The sequence below is a fragment of the Chiloscyllium punctatum genome, chromosome 10 (assembly GCF_047496795.1).
Source record: "Chiloscyllium punctatum isolate Juve2018m chromosome 10, sChiPun1.3, whole genome shotgun sequence".
Taxonomy (NCBI): domain Eukaryota; kingdom Metazoa; phylum Chordata; class Chondrichthyes; order Orectolobiformes; family Hemiscylliidae; genus Chiloscyllium; species Chiloscyllium punctatum.
The window spans coordinates 83411914-83430689 of NC_092748.1; the positions used below are offsets into that span (position 1 = coordinate 83411914).

At 39.3% G+C, this 18776-nt stretch overlaps 1 protein-coding gene across 1 annotated transcript in view; it reads right to left on the minus strand.

Moving 5' to 3' along the window:
• The window catches only part of LOC140482353 (lactase/phlorizin hydrolase-like), a 32288-nt gene that overhangs the window by 4408 nt on the left and 9104 nt on the right, over positions 1 to 18776 (minus strand). Inside the window, exons 4-10 of the mRNA XM_072579692.1 lie at positions 18046 to 18314; positions 15337 to 15627; positions 13881 to 14079; positions 6114 to 6316; positions 5073 to 5182; positions 4051 to 4185; positions 1487 to 1710 (exon numbers count right to left, since the gene is read on the minus strand). Coding sequence (XP_072435793.1) covers positions 1487 to 1710; positions 4051 to 4185; positions 5073 to 5182; positions 6114 to 6316; positions 13881 to 14079; positions 15337 to 15627; positions 18046 to 18314 — 1431 coding nt within the window. The remainder of the gene's footprint in view (positions 1 to 1486; positions 1711 to 4050; positions 4186 to 5072; positions 5183 to 6113; positions 6317 to 13880; positions 14080 to 15336; positions 15628 to 18045; positions 18315 to 18776) is intronic.

An 18776-nucleotide genomic window follows, 5' to 3' on the forward strand; every position in this document is an offset into this window, starting at 1 on the left:
AATAGAGTTTTTGAAGTTCTCTTTACAAGACTGTAAACTAGTTTTCTTCTCAGTTTGCATCCTCTAGAAGTTCATATCGTGAATTGTTGATGAGGGTGTTCCAATGGATGAATGAAATTTAATGGCTTGATAGCATTTGTCTGACCCTTCTTTTTATAATGTTAATTAATTGATAACACAAAGTTAGGCGGCATTGTAAATAGCATGGATGATAGCATAAAGTTGCAAAGGGATATTCATAGACTAAGTGAATGGACAAAACTGTGGCAGATGTAATTCACTGTAAGCAAGTGAGAGATTATCCATTTTGGACTGAGAAACGATAGATCAGGGTACATTCTGCATGGCATTAAAATAAATACAGTGGATGTTCAAAGAGACTTTGGCATTCAGGCACATAGATCTTTAAAATGTCACAAACAAGTGCAGAAAATTATCAAAAAAGCTAATGGAATGCTGGCCTTTATATCTTGAGAACTGGAATATAATTATTAAGACTTGCTGCAGTTACACAAAACCCTAGTTAGACCTCAGGAAGGATATATTGGACTTGGATGGGATACAATGTAGCTTTATAAGAATGATATCTTAGCTTCAGGAATTAAATTATGAGGAGTGATTATACAAATTAGGTTCATTTTCTCTCAAATTTATAAGATTGAGGAGTGATCTGATCAACACCTTCAAGATATTAACAGGAAAAGACAGGGTAGATAAAGATAAACTACTCCCACTGGTTGAAGATTGTAGAACTAGGGGACATAGTCTGAGAATTAGGGCCAGACTGTTCAGGAAAGATGTTAGAAAATGAAAAGTGCCACAAAGGATGGTAAAGGTTTGAAACTCTCATTCACAAATAGCAGTGGATGCAGGAACAGGTGTTCATTTTAAATCTGAGATAGATAAATTTCCATTAAGCAAAGATATTAAGGGATATGGGCTAAAAGCAGGTATGTGGAGCTAAATTGCAGGTCAGTCATGTCCTTATTGAAGGGTGGAACAGGCTGGAGGGGCTGAATTGCCTCCACCTGTCCCTAGCTCCAATGTTCCTAATTAGGTTTTCATCAAATTGACTACAGCTGTCACAGTTGGAATGCAATGCCATTAGTGTGGGTTGGATTTAAATCTCAGTTTCTATTTTTAAATATGATATTTGAACTTATTGTATCAACAAGTTGTCTTAAGAGATAAAGAGATGACATATAACAGTATCCAGATTTTGTCCCTGTAACAAAAATAAACACATTTGCCCTGAAAATTGTTATATTTTTCACTGGTTTGCCCATTTCTGGTTGTAATGGCTATAAAAGAAACAGCACAACCTAGAGAAACCAACAGTCCCTGTGTTGTAAAATATTTACAATGGTAAATGATTGGGTTGATGTATAACAAAGATCATTTTCATTTAGTTGCCTATATATACACATGTAAGGAGTCCACAAAATTAACAGACCCAAGTAAAAATGATAGTCACAATGTACTCTACCTTTTAAAACCTCATTTATATAACTTTTATGATAATTGATCCTCCAGGTATCATTGAGTCCTTTGTCACCATGCTCTGAAACTCCATTTTCCGTTAGATAAATAGGAGGGTTGTTGAACTCTTTCTTAATCCAGTTAAGAATTCTCCTAAAACCCCACGGAGTAACTTTCAGCCAGAACGATCCAGAGCTCAGCCAGCTGCGGTCTACTGTGGTCCCTGTTCCTCTAGAAATAAAGAATGAATCACTCAACAGACAGCTGTCCTGAGTTTTGTTGGAATTGAAAAATCTTCCACAGGATTTTCTACTATATTTATAATCAGAGTGCTGAAGATTTAATAAGCCTCAGTTTTAACTTTTTCATCCAGCATTAACATGTTGGAGTTACTTTGTGGGCCTGGCTTCATTTAAATAGTAACAGCAAGATACAGGCATCAAAGAGGTGTCATGATGAAGCTTGACGAAAGTGAGGACTGCAGATTAGAGTCAAGATTAGAATGGTGCTGGAAAAACACAGCAGGTCAGGCAGCATCTGAGGAACAGGAAAATTGACGTTTCGTGCAGGAGCCCTCCATTCCTGATGAAGGGCTCCTGCCTGAAACACTGATTTTCCTGCTCCTTGAATGCTGCCTGACCTGCTGTGCATTTCCAGTACCACTCTAATCTAGACTCATGATGAAGCTTGCCTGCTTCAGCCTCAGCAATTATCAGTGAGTCTAATGGGCAGTGGGATAGCTACAAGCTCAGTACAGAGAGCTATCACAAATACTGATGGTGGATATGCAACACACAAAAATTATTTCAAATTTAGCCTTTCATATATTCTTTGGCTGTATTGAAGTAAAGCAAGTTTCAAGCAGTCTATCCTGAAATTGCGCTCAAGGATTCTGTCTACATTAGAATTGCATCTTAAAAGGGGCCACTGCCTGAAACATTTTGACCACCTTTTAGATGGTGTTTCTGACAGTGACAGGATTGCTGCTGTTGCTAATAGAGCTAATTGTCTGCCAGCTGTGTTTTGAGGTTGCAATTGCCCCATTAATCGTGATTCTAGTAAATTGAAATTGAACCACAATTTTCATAAATATTCCTGTATTGTATTCTGAACAAAATCTATAAGAAATACTGCCATTCTTTTGCAAATGAAGCACGCTATTAATCGTCGTTTACATTGTTTCTTAAGAATTTTCACCAGTCACCCACTACAGTTACAGCAGCAAACTAATCGAATCCTAATCTAAAATGTTAATGCAATGCTACACCCAATGGATTAGTGGATTTAATCTGATCATGCACATTTATGCAGTGATTTTAATCTGAAGAATATCCTGGTTCTGAAATAGGAACGGGCAAAGTTAAGAGTCAAGCCACCATGAGAATTAGGAGGGGTCAGTGACCAAAGGCTCAATCATAAGAGAGGCTATTTGGAGTTTTGAAAAATAGAAAAAGAAATGAAACACCTGGGAGGTTTGGGAAGAGCATTCCAAAAAATAATTCCAAGGTTGGATGTTGTGACATCAATACAGGTGAAGAGACCCGAAGGGAAAGGATACACAAAAGGCTAGAGTCTGGTAAATATAGTATTGAGGAAAATAAGATGGGAACAGGCTGTAGAAATAGGGTTGGCAAAGTCTGTGGTGGGCTTTAAAAATAAGTAGGTAAATCTCTAATGTGTTGGTGATAGGGAGGAAATTGAATATGTGAGGCCCAAGATGACAGCAAGATTATGGCTAGTTTGGTTGAAGCTAAGACCTAAGCTTGGCAAGGATGGAATTAGTAACAAGTGAGTGGAGTTTATGATGCCACTGCAGGCATTGTTGGTGTTTTTTCTGTAGTACTGTAGGATGTCATGGTTCATTAAGAATTTGATGTTAGACCAACAGTCTGATATGCAAGACAGAAGTAGTTAAAATTTATGGCCATCAGCATACATTTGACAACCAGTGTGATGTGTGACAAAGTGCAGATAAATTGTGGATAAAGAGAAGCATAGAGTCATAGAGATGTACAGCATGGAAACAGAACCTTTAATCCAACCCTTCCAGATAACCCAACCCAATCTAGTCCCACCTGCCAACACCTGGCCCATATCCCTCCAAACCCTTCCTATTTATATACCCATCCAAATGCCTCTTAAATGTTGCAATTGTACCAGCCTCCACCACTTCCTCTGGCAGCTCATTCCATATACGTACCACCCTCTTTGTGAAAAGGTTGAGCCTTAGGTCTCTTTTATATCTTCCCCCTCTCACCCTAAACCTATGCCCTCTAGTTCTGGACTCCCGACTCCAGGGAAAAGACTTTGCTTATTTACCCTATCCAGATGGACAACAATAGATTATGTGGGTCATTGGGGTTAAATTGTGGGGTCAGTAGAAGAAGACATTGCTAAAGATGTCTTAGAAAGATTTGGATATGACAGATGGAACCATATAAGGAAAATTCAATGGAGCTGGACGGCAGAGGAAAGGAATTGGGGTGGAGAATGTTACGTTTTGTAAACCTCAATTGTCTGACCAACATTTAAGTTTGATAAATTTACCATTTTCTTTATTAAAACTCTTACCTGTCAGCATCATACATTGGGATAACATTTCCTAAATTGGCATTAAATGCCAAGACTGTGGTGTAGTGATTGAATCCCATAAAGTCGTATGTTCCCTTAATTCTCTGTTTTTCAGATTCAGTGAATTCAGGGAGTCTGAAAAGATGATAGTAATAGATAGTCAAATAAATACTCAGTGGCATTGTTTCACAGGTTAAACTATTTTATTGGATATCCACACTTTGGTATTTTTATTTGAGGTTGAATGCAAGATTTTGCAGAGAAGACACAGTTGGACAGAAATATATTCACAACTATCTTAGTAAATGCTAGCATTTAGTTTATGGACAAAGGAGAAACATGTATCTGTCACAAAATTCTCCCCGTGTCTGTGCGGGCTTCCTCCAGTGCTCCGGTTTCCTCCCACAGTCCAAAAATGTGCAGGTTAGGTGAATTGGCCATGCTAAATTGCCCGTAGTGTTAGGTGAAGGGGTAAATATAGGGGAATGGCTCTGGGTGGGTTGTGCTTTGGCGGGTCGGTGTGGACTTGTTGGGCTGAAGGGCCTGTTTCCACACTGTAAGTAATCTAATCTAATCTAAGTAATCTCTGTCTCAAATAACCCTAAGGGATAATAGTTCTTGTATTTTTATTATATTGATCATTTTAATTTCAGTAGCTTTGGTAGTTCATTGCTGCTTTGATATGTTTTGTGAAATACTGGGGAGATCTTCCACTGTGGGTGCCCAGAAGATGACAAACAGATAGCATCCAAAATGCACTGTTTCTGAGTGGAAGTGGATAGTTAATCTATTATGGATATTATGGAAGGCTAAGAATACATATGCTCGCTGCATTTAAATGGAAATGTCAATGTATTTCCAAGTTCCTTGAGCTCAAAAACAGGCCACTCAGCTCAATAAGTCCGTAACAACACTTTCTGTTTACTCTTCTGGCTAATAGACAAATCAAAGTCATTTGCTGTAATCTAGATGTGCACAACTTCTTTAAATGTTTCAGTCATTAGAAGGTTTATATTTCTTACCGAGATTTCAGTAAACCTTGAGCCAAACTCTTCTCTCTTACACGTGCTTTCATCACTTCATTGTAGTCACCATTTTTGAAAATTGGATAGGCAAACCAACCACCATAAAACTATTCGGACAAAAAATATAAAATTACACATCAACTATGTCCTAACTTTATTGCGTTTCTTCCAGTGTTATGCAATTCATATCAAAAGAAATTAAGTCACTAATTTACAAACGGAAAATGGGAAATATTCCTGTCCAATGTTTAAGTAACTGTACAATGTGCTTTTATTATATAGGCAGTGCCCCATTTCTTCAAAATCATTTAATGTGTCCTATTTTATATTAAAGTCTTGTATAAAAGTGAATCGAAACACTCTGGTATGGTCAACTTCAATCATCTAAGTGGATCAATTGGCCCCCATGTGGACAGATTAAGAAGTTACATAGTTAATTACCTTCTTTCCAGGTTCTAGATGTTCAATACAGGATGTCACACTTTCTGGACAGTTAACTGACAAGGATCTCACTTTCCAATGTCCAAATAAAGTCCAGGGACAGTGCATATGTAATGGTTCTTTTCCCTGGGTGGGGGAGTGCAGAACTAGAGGGCATAGGTTTAAGGTGAGAAGGGAAAGATATAGAAGAGAACTACAGGGCAACTTTTTCACACAGAGGGTGGTATGTGTATGGAATGAGCTACAAGAGGAAGTGATGGAGGCTAGTACAATTGCAACATTTAAAAGGCATCTGGGTGAGTATATGAATAGGAAGGGTTTGGAGGGATATGGGCCGGGCGCTAGCAAGGGGGACTACTTTGGGTTGGAATATCTGGTCGGTATGGATGAGTTGGACTGAAGGGTCTGTTTCCATGCTGTACATCCCTATGACTCTCTATGACCATAAGATCTAACTCATTGTTCACACACACCCTCCAAAGCATGTCACTTAACAACAGTCAGGAGCAGAAAGGGGTTTATTTACATTCTTCCTTTTTTAATGGAGTCCAACTTATTAACAAAATAAGATATAAAGCAAAATGAATCACTTCTTACCATTAAATGCCTTTTTGCAGCATCTATATCTTCCTGTTTATATGGGTTCCTTGGTTCAACCCAGTCAGAGTTGATAGTGATGGAAATTAGTCCTCCCTGTTGTGGCCTATAAGTTTCATTGTACAAGTGCCAAACTTCAGCATGGGCTTTGATTAGATTGTGACCAACAATATAAGGTGCACTGCCTAATCTTGTGCCAATACCTTAAAATACACAAAATGGTTCATTAATTTAAAAAATTATACTTTTTTAGAATAAAACAGAGTGGGGTAGTCAGAATCACAGTGATTAACTATATGATGAATCAATAACACTTCCACATCAATTATTTTAATTTTTATCAGGATAGTAATTAAGGCTGTTAATAAAACCACTGACAGAAAATAAAAATAAAATAAAGATGCTAGAAGTCTGAAACAAAAATTAATGTTTCCTCACAGTATTGGAAATTATTGGGATCAAATATATTTAGCTTGCTCATGGGAAAAAACATGTGGGATTGGCCTGCAATAATAGTTTTACACTAGCCAGGTTTTACTCTGTATTGAACTCAATGAACATTAGCATTGCATAGTGTGTAAGATTCCATCCAATCCCATGAGATGCCCACCTGAAGGGCTAAAATTGATGTTATTCTGTGATGTATCTAATGACAGCGTAGCAGCATAGAAAGAAACCATTCATGCCTGCACCAGTTTGTTAAATGAGTGCCATTACCTAGTGCCTCCCACCTGCCTTTTCCCCATACCATTGAACCTGGTTCCTATTCAAGTAATTATCCAATGTCCTCTTGAATGTCCCAATTAAGCCTGTTTCCATCACACTTGCAAGCACTGCTTTCCAGACCAGAACCACTTGTTACATGAAAAAGCTTTCAATCAGATTATGATAGTGATTGTAAATGAGGTCAGCCAGCTGGATCTCATAGAATATGAGTTCCCTGATTTGGGCTGTTAACCTGGTCCAGTCAAGAAGACCTCACTGACGTAAAGGGATCATGGAGCCCTGAATGCCTGACTCAGTGACAGGCAGTGCTATTGTGAAAGGCTGCGCATTTGTACATAAAAGTGATTGGTGATGGGATGCTGGCTTCTGAAGAGTCACTTAAATTGCATTTGCTTATTTTGCAAACCACTTGAAATCTGTGCCCTCTCCTTGTATCTCATACCAATGGGAACAGTCTCTCACTTTCTACTTTATTCAGACCTTCCATGAGCCTCAGGGATCAGTGTTGGAACCACAATTATTAACAGTTTATATAGATGATTTGGAGTTGGAGATCATGTGCAGTGTGTCACAATTTGCAGATGACACTAAGATGAGTGGTAGACTGAAGTATACATTGGATTGTCAAACTTTGTGGATGGACATAGATAGTTTAACTTACTGGACAAACGTCTGGTAGATGGAGTACAATGTTAATAAGTGTGAAGTCACCCATTTTGGTGGGAGTAACAGTAAAAAGAATTATTATTTGAATGGTAAAAAATGGCAGCATGCAACAGGGCAGAGGGACCTGGGTGTCCTTGTGCATGAATCACAGAAGGTTGGTCTGCAGGTACAACAAGTAATTAAAAAGGCAAATGGAGTTTTGTCCTCCATTGCTAAAGGGATTGAATTTAAAAGCAAGGAGGTTATGTTACAGCTGTATCAGGTCCTGGTGAGGCCACTCTGGAGTATGGCATGCACTTTTGGTCTCCTTACTTAAGAAAGGATGTACTGGCAGTAGAGGAGATGAAGAGGACATTCACTGGATTGATTCTGAAGTTGAGGGGGTTGACTTATGAGGAAAGACTGAGTAGACTGGAATTGTATTCACTAGCATTTAGAAGAATATGGAGGGTTCTTATAGAAACATGTAAAATTATGAAGGAAACAGATAAGATAGAAGTAGAGAGGATGTTTCCGCTGGCAGGTGAAACTAGGCCTCAAAATTAAGGGGACCAGATTTAGGACTGAATTGAGAAGGAATTCTTCACCCAGAGAGTTGTGAATCTGTGGAATTCCCTGCCCAATGAAATAGTTGAGGCTTCCTCAGTTAATGTTTTTAAAGCTAAAACAGTAAAGGAATTAAGGGTTATGATGAGAGGGCAGGTAAGTCGAGCTGAGGTCGTGAAAAGATCAGCCATGATTGTATTGCATGAGAGTGGAGTCACAGGGCCTACTCCTGCTCCTGGTTCTTATAATCTTATGTTCTTATAAAGACTTCTATCAGAATTTTGTTGGTTGTTCTGAGTCCTACTATTTTCCCAGGAAGATTCTATGTAAATTACAAAACATTTGGCTGGGTGACATGGATGTTTGAATCAGATGGTTATGGATTTGAGGGCATTCTTTTTATTCAAACCCATGTAGTACATCAAGATTTTACCTTCTCCAGGTAATATCCTTGATTATTCAACAGTCACAGAACCACAGGTTATGCTGTGAATTTCTAAAAGGGCAGAGAAGGAGGCCCTTAATCTACCAGAGTTCGAATGGATTGAATCCTGCACAGTAGGCACGATTCTGAATCACATGATGGACAACTGAGCTAACTAGCTCCGTCTACATACCTTATCATATCGAACAGACTCTGTCATTGAATTGACATATGTAGCCTAAACTTTACAATATTCTCATTTCTAATATATAACCATAATCCCTATATGAATTATTCAATCAGATGTTTGACTTTTTTGTTTGGCCACAGGTTTACGTATGTGAGCCTGAATGATCCAGCAAAATTGCTGGATTTCACCATTCTATTAGCTTGAGGTCAATGAAATAGAACAAAGAACAAAGAAAATTTACAGCCCAGGAACAGGCCCTTCGGCCCTCCAAGCCTGTGCCGATCCAAATCCACTGTCTAAACCTATTGCCCAATTCCTAAGCATCTGTATCCCTCTGCTCCCCACCTACTCATAAGACCATAAGACATAGGAGTGGAAGTAAGGCCATTCAGCCCATCGAGTCCATTCTGCCATTTAATCATGGCTGATGGACGTTTCAACTCCACTTACCCGCATTCTCCCTGTAGCCCTTAATTCCTTGTGACATCAAGAATTTATCAATCTCTGCCTTGAAGACATTTAACGTCCCGGCCTCCACTGCACTCTGCGGCAATGAATTCCACAGGCCCACCACTCTCTGGCTGAAGAAATGTCTCCGCATTTCTGTTCTGAATGGACCCCCTCTAATTTTAAGCCTGTGCCCACGGGTCCTAGTCTCCCCGCCTAACAGAAACAATTTCCTAGCGTCCACACTTTCCAAGCCATGTATTATCTTGTAAGTTTCTATTAGATCTTCCCTTAACCTTCTAAACTCCAATGAGTACAATCTCAGGATCCTCAGCCATTCCTCGTATGTTAGACCTACCATTCCAGGGATCATCCATGTGAATCTCCGCTGGACACACTCCAGTGCCAGTATGTCCCTCCTGAGGTGTAGGCCCCAAAGCTGGACACAGTGCTCCAAATGGGACCTAACCAGAGCTTTATAAAGTCTCAGTAGTACATCGCTGCTTTTATATTCCAACCCTCTTGAGATAAATGACAACATTGCATTCGCTTTCTTAATCACGGACTCAACCTGCATGTTTATCTTTAGAGAATCCTCGACTAGCACTCCCAGATCCCTTTGTACTTTGGCTTTATGAATTTTCTCACCGTTTAGAAAGTAGTCCATACTTGTATTCTTTTTTCCAAAGTGCAAGACCTCGCATTTGCTCACATTGAACTTCATCAGCCATTTCCTGGACCACTCTCCCAAACTGTCTAGATCCTTCTGCAGCCTCCCCACTTCCTCAGTACTACCTGCCTGTCCACCTATCTTTGTTTCATCGGCAAACTTCACTAGAATGCCCCCAGTCCCTTCATCCAGATCATTAATATATAACGTGAATAGCTGTGGCCCCAACACTGAACCCTGTGGGACACTGCTTGTCACCGGCTGCCATTCCGAAAACGAACCTCTTATCCCAACTCTCTGCCTTCTGTCAGACAGCCAATCCTCAATCCATCCCAGTAGCTCACCTCGAACACCATGGGCCTTCACCTTGCTCAGCAGCCTCCCGTGTGGCACCTTATCAAAGGCCTTTTGGAAGTCTAGATAGACCACATCCACTGGGTTTCCCTGATCTTACCTACTTGTTACCTCTTCAAGAATACCAACAGGTTTGTCAGGCACAACCTCCCCTTAGTAAATCCATGTTGACTTGTTCTAATCCGACCCTGCTCTTCCAAGAATTTAGAAACCTCATCCTTAATGATGGATTCTAGAATTTTACCAACAACTGAGGTTAGGCTAATTGGCCTATAATTTTCCATCTTTTGTCTTGATCCTTTCTTGAACAATGGGGTTACAACAGCGGTCTTCCAACCATCCGGGACTTTCCCTGACTCCGGTGACTTTTGAAAGATCTCAACCAATGCCTCCACTATTTCCTCAGCCACCTCCCTCAGAACTCTAGGATGTAGCCCATCAGGGCCAGGAGATTTGTCAATTTTAAGATCTTTTAGCTTTTCTAGCACTATCTCTTTTGTAATGGCAACCATACTCAACTCAGCCCCCGAATCCCTTTAATTGTTGGGATAATACTCATGTCTTCCACTGTGAAGACTGATGCAAAGTACTTATTAAGTTCTCCAGCTATTTCCTTATCTCCCATCACTAGCCTTCCAGCATCAGTTTGAAGTGGCCCAATGTCTACTTTTGCCTGTCGTTTGTTTCTCATGTATTGAAAGAAACTTTTACTATCATTTCTAATATTACTGGCTAGCCTACCTTCATATTTGATCCTCTCCTTCCTTATTTCTCTCTTTGTTCTCCTCTGTTTGTTTTTGTAGCCTTCCCAATCTTCTGATTTCCCAGTGCTCTTGGCCACTTTATAGGATCTCTCTTTTTCTTTGATAGATTTCCTGACTTCCTTTGTCAGCCATGGCTGTCTAATCCCTCCCCGGATAATCTTTCTTTTCATGCATCTGTCCAGGTGCACTTTAAATGAATCTACCATGCCTGTCTCTATTACCTCTGCTGGCAATGTGTTCCAGGCATCTACCACCCTCTCTGTAAAGTAATTTCCATGTGTATTCCCCCTTAAACTTTTCACCTCTTGCCTTGAATGTATGACCTCTCGTTATTGAATCACTCACCCTGGGAAAAAGGTATCTCTATCCACCCTATCAATAACCTTCATGATTTTGTAGACCACAATCAGGTTCCCCCCTCAATATCCTTTTTACAACTGAAAACAATCCTAACCTACTCAACCTCTATTCATAGCTAGCACCTTCCATACCAGGCAACATCCTCATAAACCTTCTCTGCATCCTCTCCAAAGCATCCACATCCTTTTGGTAATGTGACCAGAACTCTACAGTGTTCTAAATGCGGCCGAACCAAAGTCTTGTACAATTTTAACATGACCTGCCAGTTCTTAATATCCTGTCCAATGACGGCAAGCATGCCATATGCCTTCTTGACCACTCTATCCACCTGTGTAGCCACCTTCAGGGTGCAATGGACCTGAACTTCCAGATCTCTCTGCTCATCAACATTTCCCAAGGCTCTGCTGTTTACTGTGCAGTTCGCTCTAGAATCCGACTTCCCAAAATGCATCACCTCACATTTGCCTGCATTGAACTCAATCTGCCACTTCTCTGCCCAACTCTCCAGTCTATATATATTCTCCTGTATTCTTTGGCAGTCCCCTATGCTTTCTGCTACTCCACCAATTTTCATGTCATCTGCAAACTTACTGATCATACCAACAATGCTCTCTTCTAGATCATTTATTTATATCATAAACAACAAGTGGTCCCAGCGCTGACCCCTGCGGGACACCACTGGTCACCTTTCTCCATTTCAAGAAACTCCCTTCAACTACTACTCTCTGTTTCCTATTGCTTAACCAATTCTTTATTCACCTGCGCAACGTGTGACTTCACTTTCTCCATTAGTTTACCATGGGAAACCTTATCATACGCCTTACTAAAGTTTATGTATATGACATCTACAACCCTTCCTTCATCTATCAATTTGGTCGCTTCTTCAAATAACTCTATTAAGTTCGTAAGGCATGGTCTCACCCGCACAAAACCATGTTGCCAATCACTAATAAGCCCATTCTTTTCAAACTATAAATAAATTTTATCCCTCAGTACCTTCTCCAGCAACTTTCCCACCACTGACAGCAGGCTGACTGGTCTGTAGTTACCAGGAATATCCCTACTACCCTGCTTGTACAGGGGGACAACATTAGCAACCCTCCAGTTCTCTGGCACTTCACCTGTATTTAAGGATGTTACAAAGATATCTGTCAGAGCCCCAGCTATTTCCTTTCTTGCCTCCCTCAGCAACCTGGGATAGATCTCATCCGGTTCTGGGGATTTGTCCATCTTAATATCCTTTAGCCTACACATCTTCCCTCCTTATGACAACGTGATCCTGAGTTATCAAATTTCTATCTCTAATCTCAACATTCATCATGTCCCTCTCCACAGTGGACACTGATGCAAAGTAATTATTCAGAATCTCACCCATTTTCTCAGGTTCGACACACAACCTTTCTTTCTTATCCTTTAGTGGACCAACCCTTTCTCTTATTACCCTCTTGCTTCTTATATATGAATAAAAGGCCTTGGGATTCTCCTTAATTCTGCTCGCTAAAGTTATTTCATGAACCCTTTTAGCCCGCTTGATTCCTCATTTAAGATTGATCCTACTCTCGCGATATTCCCCCAGGGCCCATTCTGATTTTAGCAGTCTGGACCTTATGTATGCTTCCCTTTTCCTCTTGGCTAGTCGCGCGATTTCTCCTGTCATCCATGGTTCACGAATCTTGCCTTTCCTATCGCTTGTTTTCAAAGGGACATGCCTATCCTGCACTATCTTCAACCAATCTTTGAACCCTTCCCACATCTCAACTATGGACTTCTCTTTAAATCCACATTTCCCAGTTCCTGCCTAATTTTGATCTAATTGGCCTTGGCCCAGTTTAGTACTCTTCCCTTAGGACCACTCTCATCTTTGTCTATGAGTAATTTAAAGCTTACAGAATTGTGGTCACTGTTCCCAAAGAAATCCTCCACTGCAACTTCTACCACCTGGCCTGGCTCATTCCCCAACACCAGGTCCAATATGGCCCCTTCCCTCATCGAACTATTGACATACTACTCTAGAAAGCTTTCCTGGACGCTCCTTACAAACTCTGCCCCATCCAGATCTCTGACACTAAGTGTATCCCAGTCAATGTTGGGAAAATTAAAATCACCCATCACCACCACCTGTTGCCTCTACATTTTTCCATGATCTGTTTACCTATTTGTTCTTCTACCTCACGGTCACTGTTGGGAGGCCGATAATAGAGCATCGACAATGTAACTTCACCCTTCTTATTTCTCAGCTCTACCCATAATGCCTCACTGCTCAAGCCCTCTATAGTGTCCTCCTTTAGCACAGTTGTGATATAATCCCTGACCAGCAATGCAACTCCTCCCCCTCTCCTTTTGCTTCCTCCCTTGTCCTGTCTGAAACATCTATATCCTGGAAAATTTAGTTGCCAATCACACCCTTTCTTCAACCAAGTCTCTGTGATCACAAAATCATGTGGACGAACAGAGGTGGGGTTCAAAGACAACTTGCAAAAATCATATTTTGCAAAAATCATTGTTTATGTGCCTCTGTCAGGTGATAAATGAAAATCGACTGGGCTTGCTTCAAAGTGTTTGTAATTGCAGGATACACAAGCATAAGGACTGAAAAAGAGCACCTGTACATGTATAATACCTGGTGCTGCAGTGCCATAGCCATAACCAAGAAGTGCTGTATTGTAAGGCTCATTCAAGGTTATCCAGAACTTGACCTTGTCACCTAATCTTTGAAAGCAGAAGTTAGCATATTCCACAAATCTGTCAATGGTACTACTATTTTCCCAGCCACCGACATCTTGCAGAGCTTGAGGTAGATCCCAATGATAAAGGGTGACCTGTAGATGACCATAAAATAATAAGCATAAACTAGAGTATGCACTTGATAAAGTGACCACAGATGTTTAAGCGAACATTTGATACCTCAATTTGTTTGCTCAAAACACTTAGAGTCATAGAGTCATAGAGATGTACAGCATGGAAACAGACCCTTCGGTCTAACCCGTCCATGCCAACCAGATATCCCAACCCAATATAGTCCCACCTGCCAGCACCCGGCCCATATCCCTCCAAACCCTTCCTATCTATATACCCATTGACAAACTTATTTTAGTAAAATACAGCCACAGGTTTCAAAATCCAGCAAATGTCAAAAAATGCATCTGTCAACAAATGTATTATAAAATTCATCATTTTTAATAACCACAAAAGTTTAAGGAAGTTCTACAGTCTTTTAAAATTCATTAAAAAATAATGTATCCTTGGCTAATATGTGCTTATCTAAGAATTAACTTCTTTGCTTCACTCTTTTTAATGTTCTTCCCTTTGTTCCTACTTTTCTGAAGGGGTTCTTGTTGGGCTCTGGTTCTGAGACATCAATGTCCACTCCTACTCCTTTACTAGGAATTGCCATGTTCCTTGTGTAAACTGTAACAGCTGTTGGGCTATTCTTGTATGCAGTTCATGACTTCTGGTCCTACTGCTGCCCTGGCTATATTGTGTACCTTGCTTTTGAGTGAGTTCGCTTTTAAGGACTCCAGCTGCTGTGTGTATGCAGTGATATGAACCTGCCTGGCAGTTAGTCTGCTGTGTGTCTGCAAACTGCATTCACAGAAATCAGTTGGCTTGCTGTGATGTCAGCTTCACAATTTGTGATGTGTTTTACTGCTTTCTATAAAGTAACCTTCATGCACTATGGATCTTTAAAACGCTAGTCCTCATACGCTAGCTACACACAGATACTCTCCAACAGGAACAGGAACCATATGTGACTCACTTCTTACTAACAGATGATTGCTCCAACCAAGGTTCATTCATTTTGAGTAGACTAGGAATAAACATAGTGCCTGGACTGATTTAACTATTCATTACCTTAAGAAGATGGGTCTTTAAGAATGCATAAAAATATTTATTTTTCAACAGCTTTTAATATACAGTGTAAACTGAGGAATGTTAAAATAAAATTGCCAAGCTAATGATATATGTAAACTTGTTAATGCTTTGAGTATAAACAGCTATATTTTGTGTTTAGTTCAAGTGATTGATTATGCATTGTTTACTAACAAGTACATTTTTGTTAGTTAGTTGTACCGTACCTGAGGTTTAATGTTGGCTGCAAGAAGATCATCTATAAACTTGATATAATAATTTAATCCAATTTCATTTACATATTCAGTGGTTCCATTTGGAAGAATACGAGACCAGGATAGGGAAAAGCGGTAGTGGTTGACTTTCAGTTGTTTCAGAATAGCCAAATCTTCATCAATCTTGTGATAGCTATCACAGGCTATGTCTCCAGTATCATCATTGCCGACTTTCAAGGGTGTATGGCTGAAGGTGTCCCATATGCTAAGTCCTTTTCCGTCAGCTCTCCAAGCTCCTTCGATCTATAGTCAATTAAATAAGTTAAATACGAATTATTGTATCCTTAAACATTTTCTTAATATTATGCTTTCCACAAAATATTGAACATTGTAATATTCTTTGTCCTGTGTATTTCCTTCACAAATATTGAGAGCAAATTCAGAGGACTCCTGGGCCACAATGGTCGTGCCTCTGAACCAGGAAGTTTAGGATCACGTTCCATCCATGCTGGAAGTATGTCTCATATATAGTTGATTAAAAATTACTAGAGGGTGAATTTGTTGTTATTGATTGGTTTCTATTTCGAGTATAGCGCACTAGCATCACCTAGTGGTAGAAATTATATTTTGCAACATTACATTACTTATCAATTCCACAGCAATGCTCATGGAAAAACATTTATTATATACGATAGGTAACTGCTAATAGCATTCTTTGTATGGTGGTGCTCTGAATTATGCAAGAAATTCTTAATAAAATGATATGATATGGCACCACTGTTGTCCTTACTACTTTCTATTGCTTCTGTTATAACCTGCATTTATTCATAAATGCAACAACTCAGAATTGCCAAGCAATTGCTGAGTTCAGGTGAATTGATATAATTTGATTGGGAAAAACAAACTACTTCTTTTAAAAGTACAGTTGATTCTTCTATAATGCATGTTTCTTCAACACGAGTTGGTGTTAACGTGCTTGAAGAATTTAGAATGTTATTTGAAAAACACAAACTTTCCTCACCTGTATTGGCAATTCCGGCCCCATTAGTTTAAATGGCATGGCTATTGCATGATCTTCTCATAACGTGAGATCACACTAGAATGGAACTATCATTTTATATCAGAACTGACTTTATAGAAAATGTTATATAGTAGACAAGAGATCTCCCATTTCAGATGAAAAATCACACAACACCAAGTTGTAGTCCCACAGGTTTATTTGGAAGTACAAGCTTTTGGAGCATTGCACTAGCTACCTGATGAAGAAGCAGCATTCTGAAAGTTTATACTTCCAAATAAATCTGTTGGGCTATAACCTGGTGTTGCTTGGTTTTTAACTTTGAGAAAGTGAGGACTGCAGATGCTGGAGATCAGAGTTGAAAGGTGTGGCACTGGAAAAGCACAGCAGGTTAGGCAGCATCCGAGGAGCAGGAGAATCGACGCTTGACGACCTGAGTTCAGCACCAGCACCTCCATATCTTTTCAGCTGAAAATGAGGAGGAATTTCTTTTCTCAAGGGCTCAATAATCATTAGAAGTCTTTACCTCAGAGAATAGTAGAGATTGGTTTTTTGAATATATTGAAGGCTGAATTGGACATATTTTTAATTGACATGGGCATCAAGGCATAGTTAACAAAGAAGTAGTCTTAAGGCTGCAATCAAATCACCCATGACCTTATTGAATAGCAGAGGGGGTTCAAGGGGCTGAATGGCCTATGTCTGCTTATATTTCTTATGATCTTACAAATTTATAATAACAATGGTGTGATATTTGGGAAGTCAGATTGAAGAATCATCTGGTTCACAATATAGGAATTAGGATAGTTTTGTATATATTAGTTCAGTAGTAATGAAACCAATATTGTTGGTGTTAACAGTCATTCTTCCACTGAAACATAGAACATAGCAGCACAGCACAGGAAAAGGTCTTCTGCCCCCAATGTTGTGGTGGCCAACAGTTTTCAGAATCAGCACATTCGTGCACAAGTAATGCAGGAATCTAGATATTGCTGTTGTTGATCCCACATTTTTCCAGAAAGTGTAATGTTGAGATCCCCCAATGTGAAATCCCAAAACAACTTCCCTTCTTACACTGTTAATATTGTTGTAAAAATGTTTGAAAAAGTTACACCTTGTTGAATGAAATGTAACCAGTTCTTAACAGAACACAAACTTCATATTTAAACATATTTACTCAGTCTGTAAAACTGACTTTATATTCAAAGGTGAAAATTTCTGTATTGTGTTGAACATTTCCGTACAGTACAGCATATAATTCTTTATAAGTTTGTTTTAACATTTTGACATCTATCTTAATCAAATCAATTAGTTACACCTTTGCCTGCAAGTTTATCTTGAAAGTGATGGTTTCCAGTGCCTTTACATTCCTGGCTGCTGTCTGTGAGAAGACTTCAATGTGCGTGTTACTAGCCATCACTGTTGCTGAATGTTTGGAGGTCCCTTTTGAAATCACTGATGACAGCAAAATCCAGGTCATTTTTTTTCCCCCAAATTTTCTTCTCTTTGTAAATGTATTATTCTTACTGTTCAGATATTTTATTTCACAGCGTGGTTAATAGAAATAGTGGCCAATTTCTGATTAAAACTGAGAAAATAAATGTTTATTATTTCTGTGCATAAACCCAATGATTATGGTAAGATATCAATTGTGTGGCACAGGTCTGTAAGACTCTAAGTATGCCGTTACTTTAAAAGCTAACCTGATAGGCAGCAGTTGCTGCACTCCATGCAAAGTCCTTTGGAAATTCTCCGTAAATGAATTCATCTTCTTTCCGAGGTGGGAAGCCATTGTCATGAATTATTTCTGTATAATAATGTGCTGACCTCTTGGGGGTTCTTTGCCTGTTAGGATCTTCGAAGTTTACATGATGCAGTCCATATTTTAAAGTATATCCTTTGACCCATTCAAAACTGTCCAAGAGAGATGTAGCTGTGTATCCTTTAAGGTTAACATTATCCAACTTGTAAGCTGCAATTTTTAAAAATAGAAAACCAAGAATTCCAGGTTACTTGGTTCAAAATTGTTATATTTCATTATATAAATTGTTAAATAGTACAATAAGTATTTGACCTTTGACTGTACTTTCAGTATGATATTTCCATAAATGAGGATGCAGCTAAAGCAGCATATAACTAAAACATTAATAACATTCAAAGAAAACCTTTTGGGGAGCAGAGACAGTAACTTTTAATTTTTACCTGACAACCACCTGATGAAGGAGCATCACTCCGAAAGCTAATGTGCTTCCAATTAAACCTGTTGGACTATAACCTGGTGTTGTGTGATTTTTAACTTTGTATATCCAGTCCAACACCGGCATCTCTGAATCATATCTAATTTCACCAATCTCTCATCAATATTATTCCTGCTGTGACCCTTCTAATCTTTTCTTTTTCTCAGTGCTCACTTTCCATTTCCATAATTTCTTTA